Source organism: Puntigrus tetrazona, unplaced genomic scaffold (genome assembly GCF_018831695.1).
Source record: "Puntigrus tetrazona isolate hp1 unplaced genomic scaffold, ASM1883169v1 S000001055, whole genome shotgun sequence".
In the NCBI taxonomy this organism is placed as follows: Eukaryota; Metazoa; Chordata; class Actinopteri; order Cypriniformes; family Cyprinidae; genus Puntigrus; species Puntigrus tetrazona.
The window spans coordinates 435,881-463,178 of record NW_025048644.1 but is presented as its reverse complement, the minus strand read 5'-3'; the positions used below and the strand labels follow the sequence as shown (position 1 = coordinate 463,178).

Below are 27,298 nucleotides of genomic sequence, written 5' to 3'. Positions count from 1 at the left end.
GGTCTTACTTGTGAAACAGACGTCACTGCACATAGGTGTTAGGGTTGACGCTGCTCCATAATGCTCATGAAAATGAAAATGTGGTAGGGTAAGTTTTATTATTGCTTTATGCATTGAATTCTGATCAGGTTTAAGTTTCCTAGTGGAGTATTAACGGATCTCTTCCTGACAGAGACAGAACAGTGAGGAGACTCACAGTCAAGTGTATACACTTTTCTTTATCATCTTGGTTCACCTGTTGAACACTGTTCATTTACTGCACCTTTGGCATTCTGCTTCGAACTGATTTCACCTAGGATCAAAGCACCACACTTTTGTGTGATTAGATTCAACTTTATTATCATTGTGCAGAGTAGAGTACAGAGCCAATGAAATACAGAATCATCTAACCAGAATAGCAAAACCTATATATATATATATATATATATATATATATATATATATATATATATACACACACATACATACATATATATTCAAATATAAAATATTACTTTTGAGAGCTGCAATGAGACTGGATGCACTCGAGCAAGTGCATGTAAATGACTGTATGCTGACACTGAACTAGTCAACGTTTTGTTACTAGGGGCCTCATTTATAAAATCTTGCCCAGAAATGATCCTAAATGTCATCTTGCATTCATTTCTCAGATATGCACAACAAGTGTATGCCTCTCTTTCAGATGTAAAATCAATAAATTGCAAATGATCTTGAACTTGCGCATAAAAAAAATGGTTTCAACTCTCTGCTTGTAAACGACTCCTAGTTAATGTCATTAACATTAAATATCACTACTCATCATAATTTAGAGCCGCAAGCTGCAAGAACAGCTTACATTTTCAGAAAACTGCAATATTCCAACAATGCTCAGACCCTGACTGTGCGCTTTTCCACGTCGAAGAGAGATTTTAAAAAAGTGTTGCCATGGATTTAGGCGAAACACTCCACGAACAAATCTGAGCGTATACGTGCTTTATAAATGAGGCCCCTGGTCACTTACACACTCTTCCACAGCCTTAGGTAGACACATTAGGATTGAATTGAACAATTATTAACAATTTTTTAGACCACAGTATGCATATGTGCACACATGACTGTGTATTAGTGAAACCAGTACTAAGCATATTTACATGTATAAATGAACACCACACTTCAGATATGACCGTATGCTTAGCTTCTACAGAAAACCAATCTTAGAGTTTTTGTCTTCAGTGTCGATTGCATGCTCTTTGTTACGTATCAAATGTCAAGTTCAGCGGTAGTTGTGCACTAATGGTACTTAAACCCCAATCTGAGTTCAGATGAAACACTTTGTTGATAAGTCTTCCCCTGAGCTGAAGAGGGTGATCAGTCAATCAAAAATCACTTGACATGACTATTATTGCATGACATTAAACAAAATGGTAATAACGCCAAACAACTACTGGCTTATTTTGGATTTGACCCACAGAATTGTCGAAGCCTCTAGAAGTATTGGTATTGCTGAAAATCGTCAGAGGTCACGGTGTGAAGACCCAAATATGGGGAGCTTCTTAAGCAAAAAGTCTGCATCCTAGTGAGCTTTCTAGCACAAGTCCTCAGCACTCAATAATAAAATGAGATGGTCATTGATTATGTTAATTAAATAAGATATAAATATATGCTGCATGTTTGCTGCATAAAACCATGGATTCATTTCCACATTGGTCTGAACAAAAACAGCAGACTGGCATATTGAAAACAGTATCATAACCTTTCCAAGTGTAATTTTGACATTAAGCTGTATCTCAAATCTTGTCTTAACATCCCCAAATTAAGACTTCCTGAAATCATAATTAAGATCTATTCAATCAACAAGTGACCTGAAAACTAAGTTTTCACGCCTCTGTCGCTTCACTGCACATCTGACTGAGGCAGTTAACTGTAGCAGCAATCCATAGTGACAAACGCCACTGCATTTGATAGACTTTATTAAAAAAATAGTGCTTGCCATTTATTTCTATCATTATGTTATGTCTTTGTTGTTCCAGATGGACACATCTTATAATCCAATTCATCGTCATAACAATTTCCACCCCTGCAGCCACAGCCCAAAAAAACTATAAAAATAAATCATTATATTAAATGACTTTCTATGAATACAGTGAAGTGAATTTCAGCTATATGCTGTCTTCCATTAGTTTACATAGTGGGTAGTTCATTTCTAACAACACATAATGCCGTCATCTTCAACAATTTTTTTGTCTATAATGAAAGTGGTCCAGTTCGGTGCCTTCGAAACATGCTAAATGAAGGACACAAAACAGGATCTCTAAACTGAGAACGCAGACTTCTGTTTAAGAAACACACTTGCAATGTTTAAACAGGATGAGCCGGGAAAGACCACTAGGTGGAACCTTTGGGAAACTGCTAAGGTATCCATGTTTCCAAAGACACATACCAGCTTATACATACATACTCAGAAGTAGCTTCTCTTCCTCTTTGGCATCTTCACTATGAAATACTACCAAAGGATTGCTGAATTATACAAATCTGTTTGGTTTGGACAGGCAAGGCCATTTTATTGTTTTAATGCATTTCAAATACAGTGGCATGATGTGGGACTCAAAAATGGTCAACATTGGACACATTTTCAGAGAAGAAAAACCCTAACCCTACCCAACTGAAAAAAACTGGTTAAACATTTAGCAAAAATCCAAGAAAGGGAATTTTCCAATATGGCTGGTACTGAATTTGACTTAACCTCACTTTAAAGTGGAAGACTACATTTTATGACATAAGAGATCATGCCATTACTAGAAACTTTTTACCCTATGCTTGTTTGGGCTGCCTAAGATTTCCATCACAGACATTACACATCTTTGGTGCTTGATGCCTATCAATGTGCATATTGTTCTCTACTTCAATTTATACAGATATTTACATACAGAAAAAAATGTGCAAATAAATAATAATAAAAAGATACTTACAGAAACAAATACAAAGAAATGCAAGGAAAGTGCTTGCTCTTAAGAGCACATTTATGAAGAGAGCGGGGCAGGATGTAGAAGATGATTTACTCCTTCAGGAAGAAAGTGTTCAGGAGGAGCGGATCCCATTCGATGGACCACTGCTGAAATATAGAATGGCATATTAAAAAAAGAAACCAATTACTTGAACAAATCGCTCTCAATAAACCACTGTTGATGAAATCTTGTGCTAATTGTGTAATAAATTAACTGTTGTATTGTAATGGGTTAAAGTGTCTTAAAATTTGTCCCAAGCCGTTACATACTGACATCAAAAGGAAACATTAGCATATTGTCCGCCCACCTGTTGTGTGCACAGACCACTTTTGGAATGATAAAAGCTCACAAACATTGCTTTAAATGAAATCGACCAATCACCAGAGAGGTTTGGCAAAATTAATTGAATGAATCGTTTGGGAGTCGCTGAACAAATACTGTAAAAATAAATGCATAGTTTAGGAAACTGGAAGTTTTTCAACCTTGCATGCATGTCAACCTGTTGTTTGGGACTCCCAAATCCAAAATATATCACCCTTTTATAACCCATGATAACGCAAAAGCCCTATTTTAACTTAAACTGTGCTCTTATTGAAATCAGTCCTGATATTTATACTATAATTTATATGAACATGCTATTTATCAAAATCAAGACATAAATCTTCTCACTTCAGGGTCTCCGTGAGGCACAATCATCACCGAAAGTATCATTAGGGCGAGAAAGTATGAATAATAATAAACAGATCAAATTTTTCTTTTTTTTTTTTATCGCAGCCCTTGAACATAACTTCATGTAGTTGCGAAGGATGACTTTGACGTGATAGACAAGAAGTCAGATGAATCCAACAGAATTGATGTGGGAGTGCAAAGGTGAGAGACATATAAATAATAACATGACTTTCTTACGGGTGCACAGGGCACTGGACAGGACAGGAATCGGGATTGATAACAGGGAATGTCTTTTCACTGGAGAGGGAATCACCCGGATATACTGCTTTGAAGATCACAGAAGAGAAACTGACACTGGTAGACTGGTGAAGGTGAGCTTTATGCCATGAGAGCCGTCTGGCTGTTTGTCATCAATGTCAAAACACGTTTCACACTACAGGACTAGCGTGTCAAATATCTCACATGCACCGACGACACATCAGCATTTCTCTACGTGATTGTCGCTCGCATGAACGAGCACTGATTTGGCTCTCATTTTGGGCATTTGATAGGTTTTTTGAAAAAAAAAATGTTGGCGAGTAAAAAATCGTCATGAATTGTAAATCTGGCATAAAATATGCACAAAAACTTTTATGTTGAAGCTATACTCTGTGGGAAGGTGGTCCTCCAGTAGCAGGATTTGCTGGCTGTTGTCTGCCTGTTATTTAGCACCTTTGCGAATCAACAGTAAACTAGAAATAACTGTTGCTCTGTTACTGTAGTAAATGCAATGATTTGCCTAATTTAAAATCATGTTTTTATCAATCAAGTTCTCATCCGTTTTTTTGAGGAGCCATAAAAATAGCCTTTGAAACTCAAAATCCAGGCAAAGATCTGAACTCACCCAACTCTCTTTGAGCTGGGAAGTGTTTTCCTGGGTCTTTCTGAAGTCGGATCTCCTTGACAGAAAAGATGGAGGTAGCTAAAGTGACGGAATTGAACAAACAATTAATATAGATAATTGACATTTCAGCTGTGAAAGAATGACTATAAATGCTTTCACAAAATGTATGTACACAATGTGACATCCTACAAACAAAATGAGCTTATAAGACTATACTATTTCTAGTATACAATACTTACTGTCAGCCAGGTCCTGCACTTTTTCTCCCAGGTCTCTAAAATAAATGTGCCGGAGAGCCACTTCTGCAGAAATACGTTGCCGTGCTTCAAACTAAAAAAAAAAAAAAAAAAATATATATATATATATATATATATATATATATATATATATAAAAAAAAACGTTGTTATGTTTTATTCCAAATTCTATTTATGAGTTCACTACAAGCCAAATGCAATATCACATGGTCTGAAACTATCTTTTTCCGCATTTTGTACTAGAGGCTATGGAACTCTTGCTCCATGACATTTTCGAGTACATATGGCAGACAAAAACAGCTCCGTCCTGTCTTTTCAACATCTGTATTAATTATTTTCCAGCAACATGGTCCCACAAATTAATTTACCCTGATTACATCTGCATTGGAACCCAACTTCGAAAATTTGATGAGGTCAAGAAAGTACTGAACAAGGACATGGATTTGTTGGTAGACTTCAGTAGGTGGCGATTCCAACCCAGTGCAATTAAGATGGTATCCAGTATCTTCCACCTCCACAATGCACAAGCAAAATAGGATCTCAATATCTACCTCAAGGGCCAGGAGATCAAACATGACCCAAATTCGATGTACCTCGGAATTACCCTGGACTGATCATTAACATATTATGATAATCTAAAGAAGACAGCGGCCAAAGTTAGCTTTCAAAATAATCTACTCAGCAAACTGGCCGGCACAAGTTAGGGTGCAAGGGCACAGATAGAAACCCCTACCTTGTTACTATGATATCGTGAACCACTCCCTTATGGCTGAGCCATCATTTTGCCCTCCCAAACAAAAAACACTATTTTGGTTCCGGAGTGGCCACTGAGTGCTACTGCCGCGCCACCATCTTGGATTACACATTCATTCCCAACATTCCCAATGAAGCAAAACTTCACGCCAAGCCAGCAGAAGGAGCTCTAACCTTAGCATGAACTACGATCGCTTCCTCTGCTACTACTTCCTGTTTGCTGACTACAATTTCTGAAGCAGGCATTTCACTAACATGTAGCATTTTAGTTAGTATAAACCTTGTTCGTTCTTTGTTGTTTTTCCCTATGGGTATTCTCTGGATTTGACTCTGCCTGTCTTTGCTTTTTGAATGTTTGCTGCCTGTTTTTGGATTTTGTTGTTGCCGCCTTGCCTCCTATATTCCTGTTTGCTGTGTTTTTGACGTCTGCCTGCTTGACCATGCCTTTGTCGAATAAAAGCCTGCAAATGGATCCTCACACCATTTGTAACTGTGTCTCCCTCATCTAACACACCTGATTCAACTCCCCAGCTCATTAGTAGAGATTATTCTTCTCTGACTGATGATGACTTTGTCAGCTTCTTCACTGATAAGGTGGCAGCCATCAGCAACCAGTTCCTTACGTCACATACCCACAGCCAGCCTCCACCCGCACACATTTAAATCTCTTCTTTCTGTCTTTTTTTGGAGAATGAGCTCTGTCCCATACACCCTACATCTTCTGCTCACTCTTGACAGTCGAAGTGCTTCAACAATGGTCAGCAGGGTTGTCTCCACTTTTCACTGTCTTTTAAACCCAGAATGGTTAGTACATTGTTTTTTTTTTCTTTTCAAAGGTATCAAATGCATACTTTACCTGTAATAACTGGCATAGTAGATCATGTCCATCATTGGTAATCCTACATAACAAATCACACAAAACATATATCTGTAGTTTTCCAGTCTCAATGTTAATAACTTTTAGTAGTCATATCATATGAATTATCAACTGATATATTTATGGTTGAATCACTTGCTTTTTATTTTCATTACAGAAAAAAGCTAAGCAGTAATCTGTTTTATGTGTGTAAATGGTAAATTTTAACCATTTGATATCCTCTCTGAAATGGAAAGATGACTTGTGTTTGTTTTTATTTTATCAAAAGCAAAACTACTTTTTAGCTCTTTCTTATTTTTTTTTGTTTGTGGTTTATTGCTTTGATATTTCATTTGCTCATGGGCAGCACTGACACCATTTTTGTCTTGTTCATTCAGCCAGTTCTCTCAAGCAGAATTAGAGGCATTAGAAACAAAGCTTCATCATTAGAACACAAAAAAATATATATTTTTGAAGGAATCTGAAAGCTCTCCATAGACAGCAAAGATATTACCTTGATCAAAACACAGAAATATAGCCAAAACAAAAGCTATGAGAATACTTTTGTGTGCGAAGACAACAATAACAATATAATTTATTCAGCAATTCTTTCCCTCGAATTAACGTCTTCCGCAAATTTGGACGTAGTCAGCATAGTGAGTGTCGCTTGCGTTCAGCAAGCTCGTGTTGTCTACTGAACGTATCAATGATTAAGTAACAAATAAATTATGTTATTATTGTTTTCTTTGTGCAAAAAAAGTTTTCGCATAGCTTTGTAAACTTACTGTTGAACCCCTAATGTACAGCCTGTTTTACAGAGGTCCTCTATGTTTCTGTGCCTTCATCACAGTAACATATTTACTGTCTATAGAACGTCAGAGAGCTCTTCAAAAATATGTTCCGAAGATGAACAAAGTTCTTACATGTTTGGAACGACATGACAGTGATTAATTAATGACAGAACTTTCATTTTTGGGTGACCTAGCCCTTTCCCTGTCATAATATAGACAGAGCGGTTTGACCAACAAGATAGAAGGGGCATCTCAGTAATATCACAACAGCTGCCAAACAGAAAGGAATTTCATAAACTTAAAAAAAGCAAGAAAAGAAAACAACAGATACACACCTGGGTGCATGAGTAATCAGAGGTTCTCCATCATAATGGGGAAAGTTGTATGAAAGGAAGTTATCATTGGTGTTAATTCCTGGCCAAGACTTTTCAGTAGGAGTACCTGAAGATGACATGCAAGATTATGATCAAAACAGACTCTCAACTACACTCCAAGTCATTAGAGTCAGCTACAGATATAAGTAAAAAGAAAAAAAGGCATTGGCATTGTAAACCCTATCAAACTGTAATGAGATCTCATTATTACACTTGCATAAAACGTTTCAACTCAGTTATTACATTAGTCTCATTACTAAAATAATTTAGAGCGCATTGCACCTTACTTCATAAAAAAAATAAATAATTCAAAAACATGTACATATTCAAACAAACATGTAACAACAAACACAATAAAAACATTGAGTCTCAACTGGCTTATAATATGCAAACATGAAGATAGTTAATTTAGTTAGTGCTATTAAAAGTTTAGTTTGCATAACACCACAGCTCTTACCCAGTATACGAAATATAAGATGAAGCTCATCTTCCACTGTTGAGCCAGGGAAGAGGGGGCGTCCTGTGATCATTTCGTAAAATATACAACCTACACCCCTAAATTAACAAAAGCAAAGCAGAAGGAAGAGCCTTTTTGAGAAATGTATAGCAAGAAATGATCTGAAGGTTTTAAATAGTCTTTTCAAGTAACATCCAGGCTGACACAACTGTACAAATTTCATTCCTAGTGTTCGCAATTTACATAAAACACGTCGTTCACTTGCAAAATGCAAGCATCTAAAAGGCACATAAGTCTGAAGTAGTGAACTAAAGTAAAGAGCTGCAGAGCCAAAGGTGGTTTTGTTGGCAAGCATCAATGCCTTGAATTTTATGCTATTGGTAGCCAGTGGAAGTTGATGAATAGAAGTGTGACGTGCATTCTTTTTGGCTCATAAATGATTAATCTTGTGGACACATTCTGGATTAATTGTAGCAGTTTGATGGAACTTGCTGAAAGACCAGGCATGAGATTTCTGTAATCCAGTTTCGACAAAAGACTAGCCTGATCAAAGAGTTTAAAATGTGAATTATTCTTTTCTACCCTTCTGAAATGCCTGAATCAGGAGAATCAATATGTCACAGTTTATTGTGGAGGTGTTGTTTTAGTTTCTTCTCTCTTGGGCTCAAACATATATGCTCTATCATAGCACTTGCCATCTCCAGTATGAAAACACACAACATGCTGTAAAGGAGAGTGTTGTAACCTCCCCAGCTATTTTAAACCAGGCTTGCTACAAGAGTATGAAAGGCAATCAATTTGAAACATACCCTACTGGATACTTTGTTCAAAGTTGAGTTGTAAATGCATAAATAAACCACTTCACTGACAAGATATCACTTTCATTATCACAAATGAATCGCATGCGATGAAAACTCTCATTAGAGTGTTAGAAGAGTATTAGTAGACTGGTAGGGTTAGGGTTAGAATAAGTTGCGAAGTTACTTTTACAACAAAGACTTGAAAATTTCTGCCCCAGTTGTGTTAGTCCTACTTCAGGCCCCTGTATTACAGTTGCTTGGACACTGTGAACACCCAGATGACTGAAATATTTGACCAAAAACGGCAAAAACTGCAAAAATGAACTGATGATATTTCCTACAAATGGACTGAATATGTAAGTGTGTATGTGCATCTCACCAGATGTCAATAGAGGTGGAGTACTCTGTTGATCCTAGCAGCACATCAGGAGGTCTGTACCAGAGAGTGACTACTTCATTAGAAAATGTCTTTGTGGGCACTGACTTTGCACGTGCAAGACCTACAGTACACAAACAAACCATTCAACTTCACAATGTATAATTATTTTACATATGTGTCTCTGTTAAGTATGATATGTATTTGGATATGTGAGCGATTGGGCCTACCGAAGTCAGCAAGTTTGAGCTCTCCCCTGTCATTGATGAGAAGGTTCTGAGGTTTTAGGTCTCTGTGCAAAACTTTCTGCCGATGGCAATAAGCTAGGCCTCGCAATAGCTGAAACAGGAAAATCTATAAGGTAGCAACAAAGAGTACATAAAAGTCGTTCCAATATCAGGTGCTTACCTTTAGTTTGCAGCAATTTAACCCATCAGACATTCAGCAACTTGTTACATTTAAACATAATTTTTTTAAGGCCCCTTTCACCCGACCAACCAGCAGCGACTCTGACTTTGGTAAGGCACATAATGTCCTCAACAATGGACTTTCTTCTTGTTAGTTCACATGTTTTATGCATGTTTATGATAGATTACTAGTTAATATCACCTCAATTATGCAGTGTTTGGTGTTAATCGATTTATTAATTTGTATATAAACCTCAAATCCAGCACATTTGCAAATTACCATGCTTAGAGACAAAGAGTCATAAAACTATCCCTCCAAAGCTCAAGACACTACTGGCAGTTAGACCTTCAAGACGTGTGACCTGCACAGATCAAAAAGGCCTTGCTCCAATGCCAATATTTTTCTGGTCTCTTCCACACTGGTGGAAAAGTCTGAGCTAGCGTACCCATGTTTGGCAGGCCTTGAGACAGCAAGCTGTAGCATGCTGCTGTTATGTTAAACACTGAGAAGATGAGGTGAGCCACTCTGCAGCCCAAAGTTTTTCAGGCCTTGCTGACTTGATTTTCTATTTAACCAAAGATCCTCAGATCTCAGCAGATCTCTCACTCAGCTCTTTTCCACATCCCACCTGGGAAGAAACTCCCAATTATCATGAGTCAGAACATCTTTGGAATTCATCTCTCTTCAAACCCCCAAAAATGTGATTTGTAAAACCGAAACTGTTGAAACCATCAAGACTTTCATCCGAAACTGCATCTGAACCCTCACCAATGAGGTAATGCAAGTATCATACATTTAACATTAGCATTAGTTACAGACCCTGTTATAAACTGTGGTGATGGTTTACAGGTGGTTAACTTTTTATAGCTTCATTCTCTGCTTTTCCTGATGGTTTACCATCAAGCCTTTGCACTTTTTTTTTGTATGAGTGCATTTATGCTTGAGTGTTCAGTTATGTGAGTTAGCATTTAGTTAAAAAAACTTTTAAAACTTTTGTGCACAAATGACAGGAGTTTCTGGTTCTGCCTTGCAAATAATGTCCCTTAGCGATTTTGACCCTTGCTACATTCTCTAATGCATTGATACAAAAAGAAGGTATTTTCTGTGGCCACAAAATATCCTTTCATAGAGTTTATATGACCTTATTCTGAATGTTCATTGAACAACCAGATTAGTTGATGTAATTCTGTTACAGTTACAACTGGCAGCTCTTATAAATAATGGTAATTAATGTTGTTAATTGTTATAATTTAAATACATTTAACTTAATGAACAACAGTATTTAGCTTTATTGCTGTAAACTATATAATTCCAAAAAAAAAAATGTGTGCATGTATATAATAAACTTGACTTCACAGAGGCTAATGTGTGTATATGGCTTTGCTTTTGTTTGTCCTTTACATGGCAGGCACTTGTTCTCTCTTTTGTATACCTTTTCCCTTTTTTTCTTGTTTCTTTGCTAGAGTGTTTTGGGCTTGTAGACGGCTACTTTCACTCTCTAGTTTAACTTTGTATCCTACCTGTTAGTAAAGTCTAAAATTACAAGCTGGCAGACATATGTTTTCTCCCTAACCTTTACATTATAAATGCTCATTATGCTCCCACAGTCATCCAAATACTGTTTGAGGTCCCTTTCCTGAAAAAGACAGAGCACCAATGAATTAAAATTAGGTGGACAAAATTTAAAATATAATGATGAATAAAACATGCGCATCACCCACCAAGTACTCAAAGACTAGTGTAAGGCACTTCTCTGTGTGAATGATGTCGTGGAGGGTGACAATGTTGGCATGTTTCAAGTTCTTCAGAAGAGACACTGATAAAGAGAGAAATATCATCACACCAAATCAACATAAATAAACACTAGTGCTGTCAAGCAATTATTTCATGATTAATCACATCCATATATATATATATATATATATATATATGTTATATATGTTTGCATCTTTTAATATTTATTATGCATATATAAATACACACACTATTTTGAAAATATTTACATGTATTTACATTTATATGATTCACATTATACATAAATATATTAATATACAAATATATTTTTTCTTAAATATATACATGCATGTGTGTGTGTATTTACATATACATAATAAAGATATATAAAACGTTTGTTTCGGATGCGATTAAACAAAAACATCATAAAAATGTATCACTCTCTGCACTTAGAGCCTGGCACTGTTACTTTAGTCTACTAGAAATAATCCTGATATCAATATACTGTAACGTAAGGTTTGGGTTTTGTTTCAAGATCATGTTTTCAAGTCTGTGTTCTGTCATATGATTCCCTTGTGTTATGCTTAGAACTGTCTGTTCTAGTCATGTATCCCGTCTCACGTTGTTGGTTCTTGTCATGTGACCTGTATTGTTTGCTATAAGTTGCCATCATGTTGCATTTGTCACTGCTGTTGGTATCTAAGTCAAGTCTTCGCTTAAATCAGCATTTGGATTCTTCAACTTGCCGTACCCTGGACTCCTTGTTACATACACATGCATTAAAGGAGTCATTTGATGTTTATTAACTTTATTTTGTGCATTTGGTTTATGTGTATGCGGTTTAACCCTCTGGGGTCTGAGGTGATTTTGGGGAGCTTGAGATGTTTTGACATGGCCTGACAGCTACTTATAACACACTATTGGTCAACATGTAATGATTTTGTATTCAACACAAACTGTGCAGTAATATGTGAAAATGATGGATGTACATGTCTACATTTTTAGAAATGTTTTTAGAGGCAGGTAAGAAAGAATGTGAGGAGATTGATATCTGGCTTTTTAAAATTAGTTGTATTTTATTTACAACACAGTATAATTAAAACATGAGACTAGAAAACTATGTTGGCATTAGTGGAAGTTTGAAATCGTTTAAATCGCATTTATCTGACCGCTATCAGTTTGTAGAGTAAATGAGGAGGTATCATATCGTTCACAAGTGAAATATGGAGTTCCTCAAGGTTAGACTTAAATTTTTATTGGGTGGTTGTTCTGCAGTACTGGGGCCATTACTTTTCACACTTTACATGTTACCTCTGGGAGATATTATCAGGAGTCATGGTGTTAGCTTTCACTGCTATGCTGATGATACTCAGCTCTATATTTCATTATTACTTTTCATTGTTACTCATAATATTAGTCTTGTTTCTTTCTTATTCTGTTTCTCAGTTTGTATCCAAACTAGATGGTGGATCAGAACCCAGAGATTATCTTCATAAGAGACCAGAACACCTAGATGAGAAACTGGCCACAACTGAGTCTGGTTTCTCCCAAGGAAAGTGACATTCATCACTATCATATTATTTTAGAGCTCCTGGGGTTCAACCTTATTTTCTTCATGCATGGGGAATAGACCTAATTGTAGTGTTTTTTGATGAAATACTGAAATCAGACTAGTGAGCTAATGACATCTTTAATTGAACAAGTAAACACCTATTTTCTTTTTCCAGAAAATGTAATTATTCATTAAATTAATTTTACAGTGAGTTCCAATTTATTAGTTATACTACAAAGTTAATTAAAATAAATAATAATAATCAGCAAAACAAATCAAAACATTTATTTATTCCTTTTCATGCATTTTGCATTCTATTATCATAGTAAAAAAAAAAAAAGATTTTATCAATGAAAAGTAACCTTTAAAATGGGTTTATATTTTAGTTTAAGTGGCACTACAGAAGCATGGAAGACTGAAGACAAAGTGTAATGGAAATGGCAGATGAGCGACGAAACTGGGACATTCGGACAAAAAGAGGACCAAATGCGTAAGCGGACATCCTTAGAATGTCCACCAGCAAACGTTACAAAGTGGACTAAATTCCGGATGTTCTGCACACGTTACAAAGTGGATGTTCTGTGGACCTAACCAGATGTTCACAACGTCAATGGGACATCCCCTGTTTCCTGGGTAGACATATCTCTCATGTCTGTAAGTCAAGTTCAATGAGTTTCAGTTTCAGACAAAAGGTGTCAGAGATGGCAGAGAACTCACCTTGTTTATTTTCTTTATTTATCAAAAGCAGAATGTTTTGTGATATTGTGAATGTATGCAAAAAATAGACAGATTAACAGATTAGACTGATGTATTGCTCTTATCTGATCAAGACTGAAATATAATTTAAGTTTTCTGGCATTATCACAAGATGCCTCAAAACTTGAATACACGTTTATCGACCCCAAAGGATTAAAGTTCAAAAACCACATTATTTTTCACATACTATACATTACTGTTTCTCCTCTAAGCCCCACCTTCCCGAAACAGGTCAATTTGCACATAGCTCATCTTTCTAAAAAAGTGTGGTGTGCTCTGATTGGCCAGCTATCCAATGTGTTGTGATTGGCCGAAAACCTCAAGCATGTGATGTAATGTTAAGCCCCTTATCATAAGGTGATGCTGTGTCCCTATGCTATGACACGAAACAATAAAATTACAAATGAGGCAGTGGGGACATAATTACTGATTATAATGACTTTTATATATAACTTGTATTTTTACTCGTGGCGTTGCATGGCGCCTCGTAAACATGACCATGTCTGCATTCGTGTTTGCAGAAATGACAAACAACAAGAACTACTCTACACTGTTTAAAACTTGTGTTTGAATAATAAGTAGCAGGTAATTTTAATAAGAAAATGTATCTTACTTAAAGGTTGCGGGTCAGCAGCAGCAGGCTGTTCTTGACTCACTTTATAGTCTCTGTTCACAGTCAGCATAGACTGCTCTGTCAGGTTCAGGAATCAGTTCTCTGTAAATGTGCTGAACACACTCTAATATTTGTGTTCAACTGTTCTGGAACAGTGTTGTAAACAAAACTTAACACTAGTTGAGTTTCTAGTTGTGTTCTCTTTTGGAAACACAAACAAAGTAGTAGTTTTGAGAGACAGGCTGCAAATAGTTTTTGCAGGCTGCAATCTGGATCACACCAACATATAAACAGAATTGGCATATAGAAAGACTTGGTGCACAAGATGTGGAGTATATCAGAGGCAAAAGTTAGAGAAACAGACACATTCTGTCACCCTCAGCTAGAAGCTTCATTTGACAGTACACTTTAAACACCAGCTTTATCTATGAGATTGAGGAGAAAACACTAGTTAATTATTAGAAAGCAGTACTATGCATGGACGAACCTTCTCAGCGGTTTGAGTGGTTGATCTCTTGTGGAAAGTATGTGATAAATAACCTACAAGCCTCTGGGAAGTACTAGAGGAAAACTTAATGGTATTAATGATAACCTTTAATCTGAATTATTCTGTAATATTTAATATGTATGTATATGTGTATTGTACCTTCTCGTATGGCGGTGCAAGGTGCGCCTTCTTCGTACTCCAGCCTGATTTCTTTCAGAGCCACTAGATTATCCGTTAGTTTACTACGACCCTTAAACACTGTTGCATATGTGCCCTGCACACCAACACACACATACAACCTTTGAATTTATATAAACAGGCAAGCTATATAATTATCAGAAAATAACAATATAAACTGACCAATGGAGTGTCCGTCTAATGCTGTCTTAACCAGTGTTGGGGGAACGGATTACTTTTCAATGTACAAAGAAATATCTGAGTTACTTTTTTAAACCACCAAGTCATGTAAGTTACTTTGTTTTTCATGTATTGACTGACAGCTCTCCTCTCCATGTGTTGAAAGAAACCAGGAGTGAGTACAGAGGTGTTGTGTGTGAACATGTTCTTTAAATTAACCAAATTATTCACATAATTGTTAACACAAAACTCTTTATGCATTTAATCATATTTTATGAACCAATGTCTTTGCTATCGACCCTCAATGACCCCACACAAAAATACTAATAAGCAAAATTACTTTATTTAAACATAATATTTGTGTTTAATTTTGTGTACTGGTTGAACTATACTTGTGAGAATGTAAATGTTGTCACTTATATAGTGAAAGTTTAGGATGACCCACTAGTGAGAATGTGTGACAGCTTGTATTTACGATGTAGACTCATTCCTATGCTCCTATGAAAAGAAGACTTACCGTTACACTTACCTGTTGTGTTCCCTTTTGCTCCTTGTTGCCTTCTGTGAACCCATTTTCGTTCTCTGTGGTGTGGTGTGTGCTTCCTGGATCTACCTCGACTCTGCATAATTGCATATCCTTGCATATACTGGAAAAGAACTGGTTTCAACCTTGTTGAATCACCTGTCTCAAACTATCCGTTCTCTATATACAGATCTGTTTATCTGCAAAGTTCCATTTATGCTCTTCTGTGCTAATAAACCTTGTGAACATTTTACATACCTTCTGTGTGAGTCTGCATCTGTTACGGAAGCTCAGACCACACCATGAGCATCGACAATCAGTTTCAAGGAGTGCAATGCATTCCTTCGCCAATGCTCCCTCGTGTTTGAAATGCAAACTAAGTTATATACTACTGAACAATCTAAGATAGCGTTCATTATTTCTTTACTTTCAGGATCCGCCTTTCAATGGGCAGAAACGCTGTGGGGACAAAGAGGTCTCATCATCAGTTCCATCAAGTATTTGGTCATACAGACCAAATATCAGCAGGCGAACAGTTGTATCCTCTCACACAAGGTACAAAATCTATTCAAGAATACACTTTGTACAACTCTCTAGACCAGCAATAAAGATGCCAATGGGCCATAAAAGGGCTAAAATCTACCTTTCTTTGAGACGGATACTCTACAGATTAAACTCTTGAGTTCAACCTTCTGGTAGTTACCTTCAAATAACTTTTTCATCTCACTGTGGACCTTCAAGAGGAACCAGAGGAAAACCTCCAGCTCACACCTAATGAAATCATCAAGAACTTTTTGTGTACTGCACTTATAATTTATATAACTTTTATAACTAGTTATATGCATGTTTAAATTTGAGCCCCTTTTAAGGTGAAGTTTGATTCTTTGATGATTCTCACTAGGTTGTGGTTAATTGATGTGAAATACTGTGATTATTCTCCTTCTCTCTCTCTCTCTCTCTCTCTCTCTCTTCCTTACTTTCCTTTATCCTACGTATATGTGTTTCATTAATGTGTTGTATGTTATCTATAATAAGCGTTATCTATAACGTATATTAAATCCCTTATATTCACAATTTATTGTCTCTGAGTGCTGCTAACTATTTGTCACTGAATGTTGACCCTTGGATGAATTCAGAAACTCTGTCATCAGCTTTTCCTCAAGGCCGAAAAGTACTTTCATCTACCCATATTGCAATTCCTTGGCAATAATACTGACTCCAGAGGGCTGCAGATGGATCAAGGAAAAGTAGAAGCAACTCCAAAGATTCCTCAGGTTTGCCAATTTCTATTGTCATTTTATTAATAACTACAGTATCATAAACAGTCCTCTAATGTCCCTTCTGAAAGGTAAATCCAAGTCCTTGCCAAGCAACTCAAACCTTTTCCATTTTAAAGCTGGCATTCACAAAGGCACCAGTCTTAGTCCATCCTGATCCTGAACTCCCTTTCGTAGTTGAGGTTGACGTATTCACTACCGGAGTTAGAGCTATTCTATCTCAGCAGCAGGGGAAACCAGCCCAACTCCTTCCTTGCGCATACTTTTTTTAGGAAGCTCAGCCCGGCAGAGATGTATTATCACATCGGCAACAGGGAGTTATTGGCTATAAAATTGGCTCTAGAAGAATGGAGGCATTGGTTAGAGGGAGCCGCACATCCTTTTTTTAGTGTGGACAGACCACAAAAACCAGTACTTGAAGGATGCTAAGAGGTTAAACCACCGGTAAGCTCGATGGGCTGTATTTTTCACTAGCTTCCACTTCACAATCTCATACAGACCTGGGCACAAGAATGTGAAGGCAGATGCTCTACCGCATATCCATGTCAAGGATGAGGATTCGGAAGAGCCTGAAATGGTGCTCTACAGGGAAATATTTGTCAACCCAATCAAATGGGTTTCTCCTCCAGTTGCCTCTGAGCCATGAGAAGTAATGTGAGTGGGTGAGTGTAGTGAGTGTAGGGATTGTGGGATGTCCAAGACTTTGCGACACTTACCAGTTGGCAAGCTGTCCACTTTTAATCCTGAATCGCCCTGGTCACACCTAGGAGTCGACTTCATTATTGATCTGCCATCCTCAGAAGGTAACACTCGTTCTAGTTATTGTGGACAGATTTTCTAAATTCTGACGATTATTAAAACTTAAGGGTTTACCTACCTCCCTGGAAATGGCTGAATAATGGTTTAATCAAGTTTTCAGGTTATTCTGACATTCTTTCTGATTGTGGGCCCTAGTTCATCTCCAGGGTGTGGAGATATTTCTTTTCTCTCCTAGGTGTGACCATTAGTCTATCATCAGGATACCACCCGCAAACTAATGGACAGACGGAGAGAAAAATCCAGGAAGTGGGGCAATTCCTCTGTATATTTTGCCATGGTCACCAGATCTCATGGAACCAGTTCTTGGGCTGGGCTGAGTACGTACAGAATTCTCAGTGGCAATCAACTACTGGACTCACTCCCTTCCAGTGCGTGCTCAGTTTCTATCCTCCCCTATTCGCTTGGTCAGGTGAACCCTCAGATGATCCTGCTGTCGACTATTGGTTCCTGGAGAGTGAGATATCTGGGAAGGAGCGAATCACCATCTACAATGGTGAGTGCGCAGGCATAACAATCAAGCAGAGCTCAGAAGAGCAGACACACCTTTGTTTCAACCTGTTCAGAATGTGTGGATCTCAACCTGCAATATTCGCCTGTGCCTGCCCTGTAAAAAACTTAGTCCCAGGTTTGTTGGTCCCTTCCACATTGTGAAACAAGTTAATATAACTACAACATTTAAACTACAACTCTCTCCTCAATATTGCATTCATCACCACATTTCAGCTTTTGTTACGCAAACCCTATGTTGAACCTGTCTCTATCCCCACCTGTCTCTATCCTCCTCCGCTACTCACAGAGGATCGATTGATATACACGGTAAAGGAGTTATTGGATTCTCGAAGTTGTGGTGGCCTATTAGAGTACTTGGTGGACTGGGATGGATATGGTCCAGAGGAAAAATCTTGAGCACCTATGGATGACATTCTAGACCCAACATTGTTAAATGACTTCCACTCAGCACTTTCAGATTGTCCAGCACCGAGAGGAAGAGGGAGGCCACCGCGATGTCCGAGGTTTTTGGCCCTCAGGAGAGGGCCGTAGAGGGATAGGAGGTTGGGGGTGTCCAGGTTCTGCCCCCAGACAATCCCAACGATCCCTGTCACCAAAGTACTAATCTGCCACACCACAGTTCACTCAGTGTCCGAGCTTGTACTTACGATGTAGACTCATTCCTCCTGCGAAAAGACTATCTGGAAGACTTACCATTACACTTACCTGTTGTGTTCCCTTTTGCTCCTCATTGCCTCCTGTGAACATGTCTTCTCTTCTCTGTGGTGTGATGTGTGCTTCCTAGATCTCCCTCGACTCTTTGCATAATTATATCCTGGAAAATAAAAGAACTTGTTTCAACCTTGTTGAATCGCCTGTCTCGAACTATCTGTTATCTATTTACAGATCTGTTTATCTGCAAAGTTCCATTTATGCTCTTCTGTGCTAATAAACCTTGTGAACATTGAGTCTGCATCTGTTACATGAAGTCTATGCTCTCACTAAGATAAAACAAAAGTGTGTGTATTTGTGTGTGTGTTTGAAAGAGAGAGAGAGAGAGAGAGAAAGAGATAGAGAGAAAGATGCCTCACAGCTGAATGGTTTGTTTGAGCTTTTTCATTTAACTTTTACTGTGAAAGGGCTTTTATATTCATAATAAATGTAATGCATTACTTTGCATAAAAAGTGAATTTTTTATGTAGTAATTAAATATTTTTATAAATAACTTTCCCCAACACTGGATTTAACACATTCTTCCAACAATGACTAAAAGAAAAAAGTTAACATAAAGATAACTCACTCCATCTACACAAAGGTCAAACACTCACTCATATGATTCAGATGATAATTCTGTTCATTTAAAACAATCACAAACTGTGGTAACAGTCTAGTGTGCAGAAGATTTAACAATATCAGTAGCTCACCTCTCCCAATTTGTCCAGTTTGACATATGTCTCTAATTTTCCAAATCCGATTTCTGACTGAAAGGAAAACAAATCTCAGTGATTAGCTGACTAATCAAAGAGAACTATCATCAATAGAACTGTTAGCAATGGAGTTGCTACCTGAATGACAAGGCACTTTTTGACCTAATGTAACATACATTTTTTTATGATCCTTAACATCCACAGAGAGACTACTTTGTGTTTATGCTTTGATTAATTATATTAATATACAACAAAGAAGGAAAGGTGCTTAGAATAAATTTATTCTAAGCAAATTCTAGAAAAATCTACAAAAAAAATACACCTACACTATTTTTCAGCACCAAGGTCTGTTCACACCGGCAAGAAATTTCAGTGCAATACTTACATGTGATTAGTTATGATTTTAGTATTTAGTATTTCTTTTACAAGTCTAACACCAGATGCAAGCTGCGTGACACAAAAAAATACAATAGAACTCATTCAGGGATGCGGCATAACATGACAAATCCTGACAGTAAACTGCTGCTGCATTCTATTTATGACATTGACACAAATTTGCAGCGTGACAACATGTTGTGAACAAACATCTGGAAGAGAAAAATCTAAGAAAATCTAAACCCACTGATGACTACATAAAGGAAGCAATATTAGCAATTTATGGAGCCATTATCCAGTACTTTGAAAAGTGTTTTTTTTGTTCTCAGTTCTGTTAGAACCTTTTGCAATAGCCTCTGCAATATCATAATGGGTGGTAGATGTATCCCCTCTCTTTGGTTTCGAACTATAGATGTTGGTTTTGTTATCCAGAAAAAGGCCACATGATACAAAGGAAATCTAATCCTGGTATGGGCTGGAATGTCAGGTGAGTATCCTTCATAAGATATGTGTTCACCCAACAGTCCATACCATGTGAAGATAATGGACATTTTGTATCTGGCTTGGGAAACCCTTTTATCTGCCATAATAAATCCCTGTGGAAAGAGAGTCACAGTGACTAAATAGCCCTCTCCTAGTTGTCTCCAAAGGTCTTTTCTGTTGAAAAAAATAGCATATGCTGTTTAGGTATGTTTTGAAGTATGGCAGCTGGTTTAAGCTGGACCTGAGCAGGAGCTAGTTGCTTAGGACCAGTGTAGGACCAGCACATGAACAGCATAATCCAGTTGCCCTGCTTTAAAGTCTACCTAACCTGCATATGCCAGTTATTTTAACAGAGAAGGGAGCTCTCAGTGTGGAGCCTTGCTTTCCTTGAGCACCAGTATTGTTCAGCTATGGAGTTTTTGTAACAATTATGATCAGATGGCTTCTTAGTTGTACTTTTTTAACTGCCCAACTCCAGTTAGTAGCCTTTCATGCTTATGCATTTCTTCTCCAAAACAGATTCGATTTTTACACTTTTTCGATTTTCCACTGTGTTCATTGAATCTCTTTGGGAGTCAGCAACCCTGGTGTTAATGTTATTGGTAATGCAGCTCACAACATTCCTCTGTGATATTCTGCAATATCAGTTTTCCACTTCAGTCAGAAGGTCAAACTGCAAAATCTCTCAGATTTTTCAGGTGGCTGGACCAGCACATTTTGGCAGACCCTAAAATGCTGTTTACATTACATACTCATTCAGACTTTTTATTGCTTAAATAGAGCAGAAACATGTGTCTTATTATATCCTCTCAGTAGGCATTTTAAGGAGAGATGTCAGACTGTTGTCAGTCGCAGCACTTTCTGTCAATTACCTCTCTGAGGTCTCCTGTCCTCTTTCTTTGTTCCCGATTCCAGAAAGTGGAGGAAGTATGTCTCCCTTATCTGAACCTTATCACTACTAATGAGCTAATGATCTGATGTAGGTGTGCTTGATTAGGGAGACAAATAAAATGTGCAGTGTTGAAGAGGACTCAAGACCAGGGTTGAGAAACACTCTGACTAAACCCTTGTCTCCCTAAACTTCTTGAACACTGCCTCAACAGGTGTAACGAAATGTCCGGAAAGTGAAAGTCGAATATGAAGTGGAAAGTTTGGTTTCTCAGATCCACTGAGAACATCCAGATTCTGCAGATTGCACAAGCTTGTAGTTGAAGATCTAGAGAGATCCCTTTTCGAGCTTCTGTCCACAAGGTGAGTTTCCGACATGCCTCAGCCATAGTCTTGAGATGCAGAGGCCTGTTCCTCAAGAATAGCGAGAAGTGAGGACAGAGCTTCCTCATTGGAAATTTGTTAAGTTATGCCCTCGAGCACTGAAAGCACATGCTCCTTGCTAAGACACATAATGTAAAGGCTATGTGTATCCTCAGGTGTCCGAAATCTTGGGCACAGAGGCACGGACTTCTTAAAATTAATGCTCAACTCATACATATTGAACAAACAGATGGTTCCTGAAGACAAGAAATGCCTCAGTTTAGTTAACTGTAATCCTGTCCCCTAAAAAAGTGGGATTGAGATGCTGCGTATCTAACGCTAATGAGTGCATTCTTTGTTCAGCCATTTGTGAAGCACCTTTGTCAAACATGTCAACAATTAGGTGATGTAATTTTTGATGTACACCTGGAAATTATAAATAGACGTGAAATGTGAACATCCTCAGGTTACATCTTTGTCTAAAATGACGTTGAGTCACGCTTACAGTGCGGCATTGAGTTGAAGCATCTCATTCCCACTTTTTCAGGGCACAGGGTTACAGTCAAGTAACCCGAGAAATTCCCTATCAAAAGCTACTCTCGATGCTGTGTATCAAATGCTAATGGGAACAAGAATGCTGCCACACTGGAAGTGTTTGGAGCATGCATAATCATTGAAGAGGTCTCAGACATGACTCTGAAATGTAAACTTAAGGACATGAGTGCACAGAGTATCATGGACACCTCTTGCCAAAGCCAGTGAAGAGGCAACCCCCCAGGCTGTTAGGGCCCTAGAGGGATGACCACACAGCTTCATAGGCTAGGGCATTTGCATCCCTCACCCAATGTGACATAGTTTGCCTAGTGGCAGCCTGGCAATGTTCCTTGGGTACGTCCCCCATGGCATATAAAAAGCTACTCCGACTTACGCCACTGGTGAGTGCGGTGGATGTAATTCTGAAGAGCACGTACTAGATACAGTAAGTGAAGACTTTCCTGTTCTGGTGTTGTGAATGGCGGAGGGCAGAAAGCTTCAAGAACAACCAGATGTGTGGTCAAGAATAGAACTTTTTGAAGATAATTAGAGTGAGGAGGCAAAATAGCTTTGACTAGCCCAGGGGGCAAAGTCTAGGCAGGATGACGAGACTGACAGAGCCTGCAAATCAATCCATCTTTTTTATATATAGCACTTTTAACAATACAGATTGTGTCAAAGCACTGAACGGTATCAAATAGGAGAACAGAGTGATAGTAGTGTATAATGACAAGATTAAACACTTAATTTTTATTGAATTCAGAGACGATCTGTGTAATCAAATTGACGATAATCGCTAGTAATTAAACATCCCCAACTAAGTAAGCCAGAGGTCACATCACCATGTAACCAAGACCTCATCCATGTCAGAATGGAAAAAAAAAACAGGAGAAACCAGGCCTAGTTGGGGCCTAGTTGGGTTCTCCTCTGACCAGACGACCAGTGCTTAATTTCTAGTTCAATTTTAAACGCAGCTTTGTCAGATTGTGTAAAAGACTTTTTTTTGTGTGTGTGCGTGCGTCTGGTTCCCATGATCTGTCCACAGGGCACATCTAGGTGTTCTGGTCTCCGATGGAGGTCATCTCTTGGTGCTGATTCACCATCTGATCTGGATATGAACTGAGACACAGAATAAGAAAGAAACAGACTAATATTAGCGCAAATGCCATTCTTTTTACAATGTAACGAGTACATCGTGTGTTATGGGGAGTGTTCCAGGCTCTGGCTGATCTAATTAAGGAAGCCTAACAATCCTTTAACGGATTTGAATAATAGAAGCGTATTAATTTGTGTCATGTGTAGGTTAGGTTAAAGACATGTGGCTTTAATCTAGATTTAAATTGACAGAGTGTGTCTGCTTCTTGACCAGTGTTAGGCAGATGTGTTCCAGAGTTTGGGTGCTAAATAGGAAAAGGATCTGCTGACCGCAGCCGATTTTGATATTCTAGGTATTATTAAATGGTCAGAGCTTTGAGAATGCAGCCGATATGGAGGACTATAATGTGTTAAGAACTCGCTTAAATCTTGAAGAGCTAAACCATTCAGGGCTGCATTTGCATCTGCAAATCACCAAATCTCTTTAGAGAAGTGAAGGCCATAAGAAAAATCATCTATAGAATGAGGAACATGACAGGCGCTGAGTCCAATGTTCAAAAGGGGTGTCAACCAGACCCTCAAGCACAAAGGGGCAATCACTCTAGTTAGTGATCTCATTCGCATGGCTCCACAAATAAAGAGGGCAATTAGAGGGTGCTTTATCACAGGAAACTGAAACAATTTGGCAGTGAACTGTATCTGCATGGTGTGTCACACACCAACTTTCAAAAACATGCCATCTGAGGGCATAAGTTATTCTAGTGGAGGGAGCCCTACACCAGAGATTCATGATGAGCAAGGACGACATCCTGATGTCAAAGCGCTAGCTCCTGAGACTGAGCCAAAATCAGTCGTCTATGTAATTTAAAATGTTGATGCCCTGGAGTCGTAGAGGAGCCAGAGAAGCATCCGTGCATTTGTATATATGTGGGGTGACGAGGCTAGGCCAAATGAAAGCAATGAAACCCTGAAAGCAAACCTCAGGAACTTCCTTTGTTGTGGCAAGATTAATATATGAAAGTACGTGTCCTTTAGATCAGTTGTCATGATATGATCAATTCCCTGATTGATTCCAAGACACATTCATTTTGAATGTAAGCATTTTGAACTTGTTGTTCAAAATATTGTATGTATTGAGGTTGATCTAAAATTGGATGCAAGAATGCTTCCTCATAATGTTTCATTTCTCGAAACCTACTGATGAACAATGACAGCAATAAAATAGGAGAGCATGGCTTATTTGTCAATCAGATGCTTGTGAAAGTTGTATTTTCGTTCAGAATCATCACTGGCTGGTTGAAAGTAAAACATAATAAAGCAAAATACAATAAAATAATTAAAATGCAGATGATAAAAAAAAAACACTTCTAGAGTTGTGTGGTGGTATTTTCTCTGTACGTGCAGTCCCTTGGGTTGTGAATCCATGAATAAAATGTGTTAGGTAGCTGGAATTAATCAATGCAATAAGTGTATGACTACTACATGTTTTTTTTCATCGACTCTCCCTTTTCTAATCAATGAAGCAAACAATGACCACCCTCTCATTTTTTTCCTGGAATTTTTCATCCTTGCTTGGATATCAGCTCTAAATATGGACAGGTTGTGCTTCCATCTTTGGTCATGTAATCACAGGAAAACAGGAGGACTTGTGGGGCTCTCACAATACTGAAGAACAAGACCATAAACTTTCCAAAATTCAAGACCAAATTCAAGTAAACGAAAAACAATAACAATTAGCTTTTATTTAAATTAAGCAAAACAGAATAAATATTGCTCCCCTTATGTGGCCATGCTATATTTATTTGTTTCAATGCTTATCAGAGAACACCAAATACAAGAGTACTAAGAGTTTCAGGTTTTTCCTATTTCCTGTCTTTTAATAAAATAATACATTCATAGTGCCATCGAGTAATAGTTTTATATAAACATTTATGCAGAATGTCCAGTCACATGACCAAAACCATTAATTGGCCATTTTTTAATGTAAAAGAGAAGATTCCTTAAAAAACAACACACACATTGATGGAATGCAAACATTTGTGTGAGTCTGAGAAGAGCCATTAACAGCCATTTTGTTCAAATGAAAATGTTTATCGCACAAAATTTTGCACATTCATCTTGGTGTGAACAGACCCTAAAATTTGTGCAATTCGACTAATAAAAAAAACTATGTTTTATTATAACTTACAAAAATCACATTAAACATCCATAAATCCTAATCTTAAAGGGGTCATAACATAGATTTAGCATTATTTTAATATGTTCATTGAAATTTAAAAAGTTTTTTTTTGCACATATAAATAAATATGTGGACATATAATTTTGATCCTCTTTCAGAAACAGGCTGTTTTTAAGGGGCTGCAGCTGAACACCAGTAGGCGGGGCCTATGACAATGTGTTGCTCTTTGTTTATGCTGTGATGTCAATGAATCCAAAACGAGCTGTATTCTGAGGATTATTATATACATGCTTTTTTATTTATGAGGACATTTTAAGTTATGAAACTTACATGGTGTATTAAGCATTCAAACACCTCCTCTGTATCAAAAGATATAGGGAATTTTGATTTCTTGTGTCATGACCCCTTTAAAAGTGTAAGCATTTTATTCAATAAGTTTCAGAGCAATGAACAACTGACATACCTGACTCTTTATGTTTAGACACTGTATAAAAATTAAAATAATGTACTGTGGGATTTTGAACAAACAGCCATTGATTGTACACCTTTGATATTTTTAATATTGCAACAAATGACAATAATGTACTACTATTCTGAAGCAAAACATCTATACAGTATAATTAAAGTATAACAAAATTGTCTACTTCATCTCAGACTTTTTTCTAACAATTTTTGACAAAGATATTCTTTTCAAGTTGTCAATTTTGACAATGCTAATATTTTTTTATGTTTAAAATTCTATTCAAGATTATGACAATTACGATATCTACTACTACTTCAAAACAAGACAAAATAGATAGACAAAGAAAAACTCACAAGTGACGCTCTGCGAAGTCTTCGACTTAGAGGTTTGTCAAATGGGGGACTGTTTGTTGCAAATTTCTTCAGGTAACCTTCTGGCAAACGAATATCTGCTGGCAGTGAGAGACGTTTATTGATGTCCTGAAGAGGAAATGGAAAGAAAGGAAATACATAATGTGCCAAAAAGCAGTTTTATGGGGCAGCACTCTTGATGAATATATCTTAATGTGACACTGATGGAAGTGCAGGTATACAACCCTACTTTACACATTAGCAAAAATGATGCTTTGACAGCTTTCACGAGGTACAAACAGCAGTAAATGTCAAAGCCATTCATACAAAGACAGGCACAAAAGAGTGTGAAAAATGCATTCACTAAAGAATGAACTCCTAATTGAACTGGTTCAACTAAAATCTCAAAAAACATAGGGGTAAAGCTAGGTACTGACAAACAAGCTATGGCAAAATGTGGCCCTACCTTAAGCTCAATGTGGGCATTCAACTTCATTGTCATATCACTGGACCAGCAGTTGTTTGTTTTGGACATTCACGTGAAAAAAGGAGAAATGGGAAACTCGGAAATATGGTTTACCTGGGACCTTTAGCAGAGAATCCTATCAAAGTTCTTTATCAAGAAATGCTGGGGAAAAGGAACTCAGGGTGGGTCCAGTTCAAACAGAAATGGCCGCTTTAAACTGTGGTTGGAAAGTGGTTGTTGGTGCCTGTCATGGCAGCAACCCAAGAACACATCAGTGTACATGCAGATGAAGCAGAAAAAGGAAGCCTTATTTATTAGCCTGTGGGTCTCTCAATTTAGCTGGCAAGTTTCAAAAGGTTAAGAGGACTATTGGAAGAGCTTGGAGAAGCCATACTTTTTGCAGGCCTCAAAGAAGCTCTGGCAACTTGATGATTACACAGAGGAAGCATAGTCTAGTCTTGT

At 37.6% G+C, this 27,298-nt stretch overlaps 1 protein-coding gene across 3 annotated transcripts in view; it reads right to left on the bottom strand.

Annotated features, from left to right (window-relative positions):
- Nucleotides 1-327: 327 nt before the first annotated feature.
- The window catches only part of LOC122340430 (cyclin-dependent kinase 16), a 38,275-nt gene continuing 11,304 nt past the window's right edge, over nt 328-27,298 (bottom strand). Inside the window, exons 4-16 of one of the 3 annotated variants that reach the window (XM_043234056.1) lie at nt 26,374-26,499; nt 19,638-19,694; nt 14,908-15,022; nt 11,328-11,422; nt 11,180-11,242; nt 9,429-9,552; nt 9,202-9,322; nt 8,023-8,120; nt 7,527-7,632; nt 6,401-6,443; nt 4,776-4,866; nt 4,537-4,614; nt 328-3,088 (exon numbers count right to left, since the gene is read on the bottom strand). In XM_043234056.1, coding sequence (XP_043089991.1) covers nt 3,000-3,088; nt 4,537-4,614; nt 4,776-4,866; nt 6,401-6,443; nt 7,527-7,632; nt 8,023-8,120; nt 9,202-9,322; nt 9,429-9,552; nt 11,180-11,242; nt 11,328-11,422; nt 14,908-15,022; nt 19,638-19,694; nt 26,374-26,499 — 1,206 coding nt within the window. In that variant the 3' untranslated portion in view covers nt 328-2,999. Of the gene's footprint in view, nt 3,092-4,536; nt 4,615-4,775; nt 4,867-6,400; nt 6,444-7,526; nt 7,633-8,022; nt 8,121-9,201; nt 9,323-9,428; nt 9,553-11,179; nt 11,243-11,327; nt 11,423-14,907; nt 15,023-19,637; nt 19,695-26,373; nt 26,500-27,298 lie in introns of those variants that run through there. The other 2 variants (XM_043234055.1, XR_006250222.1) reach the window with 2 other exon arrangements.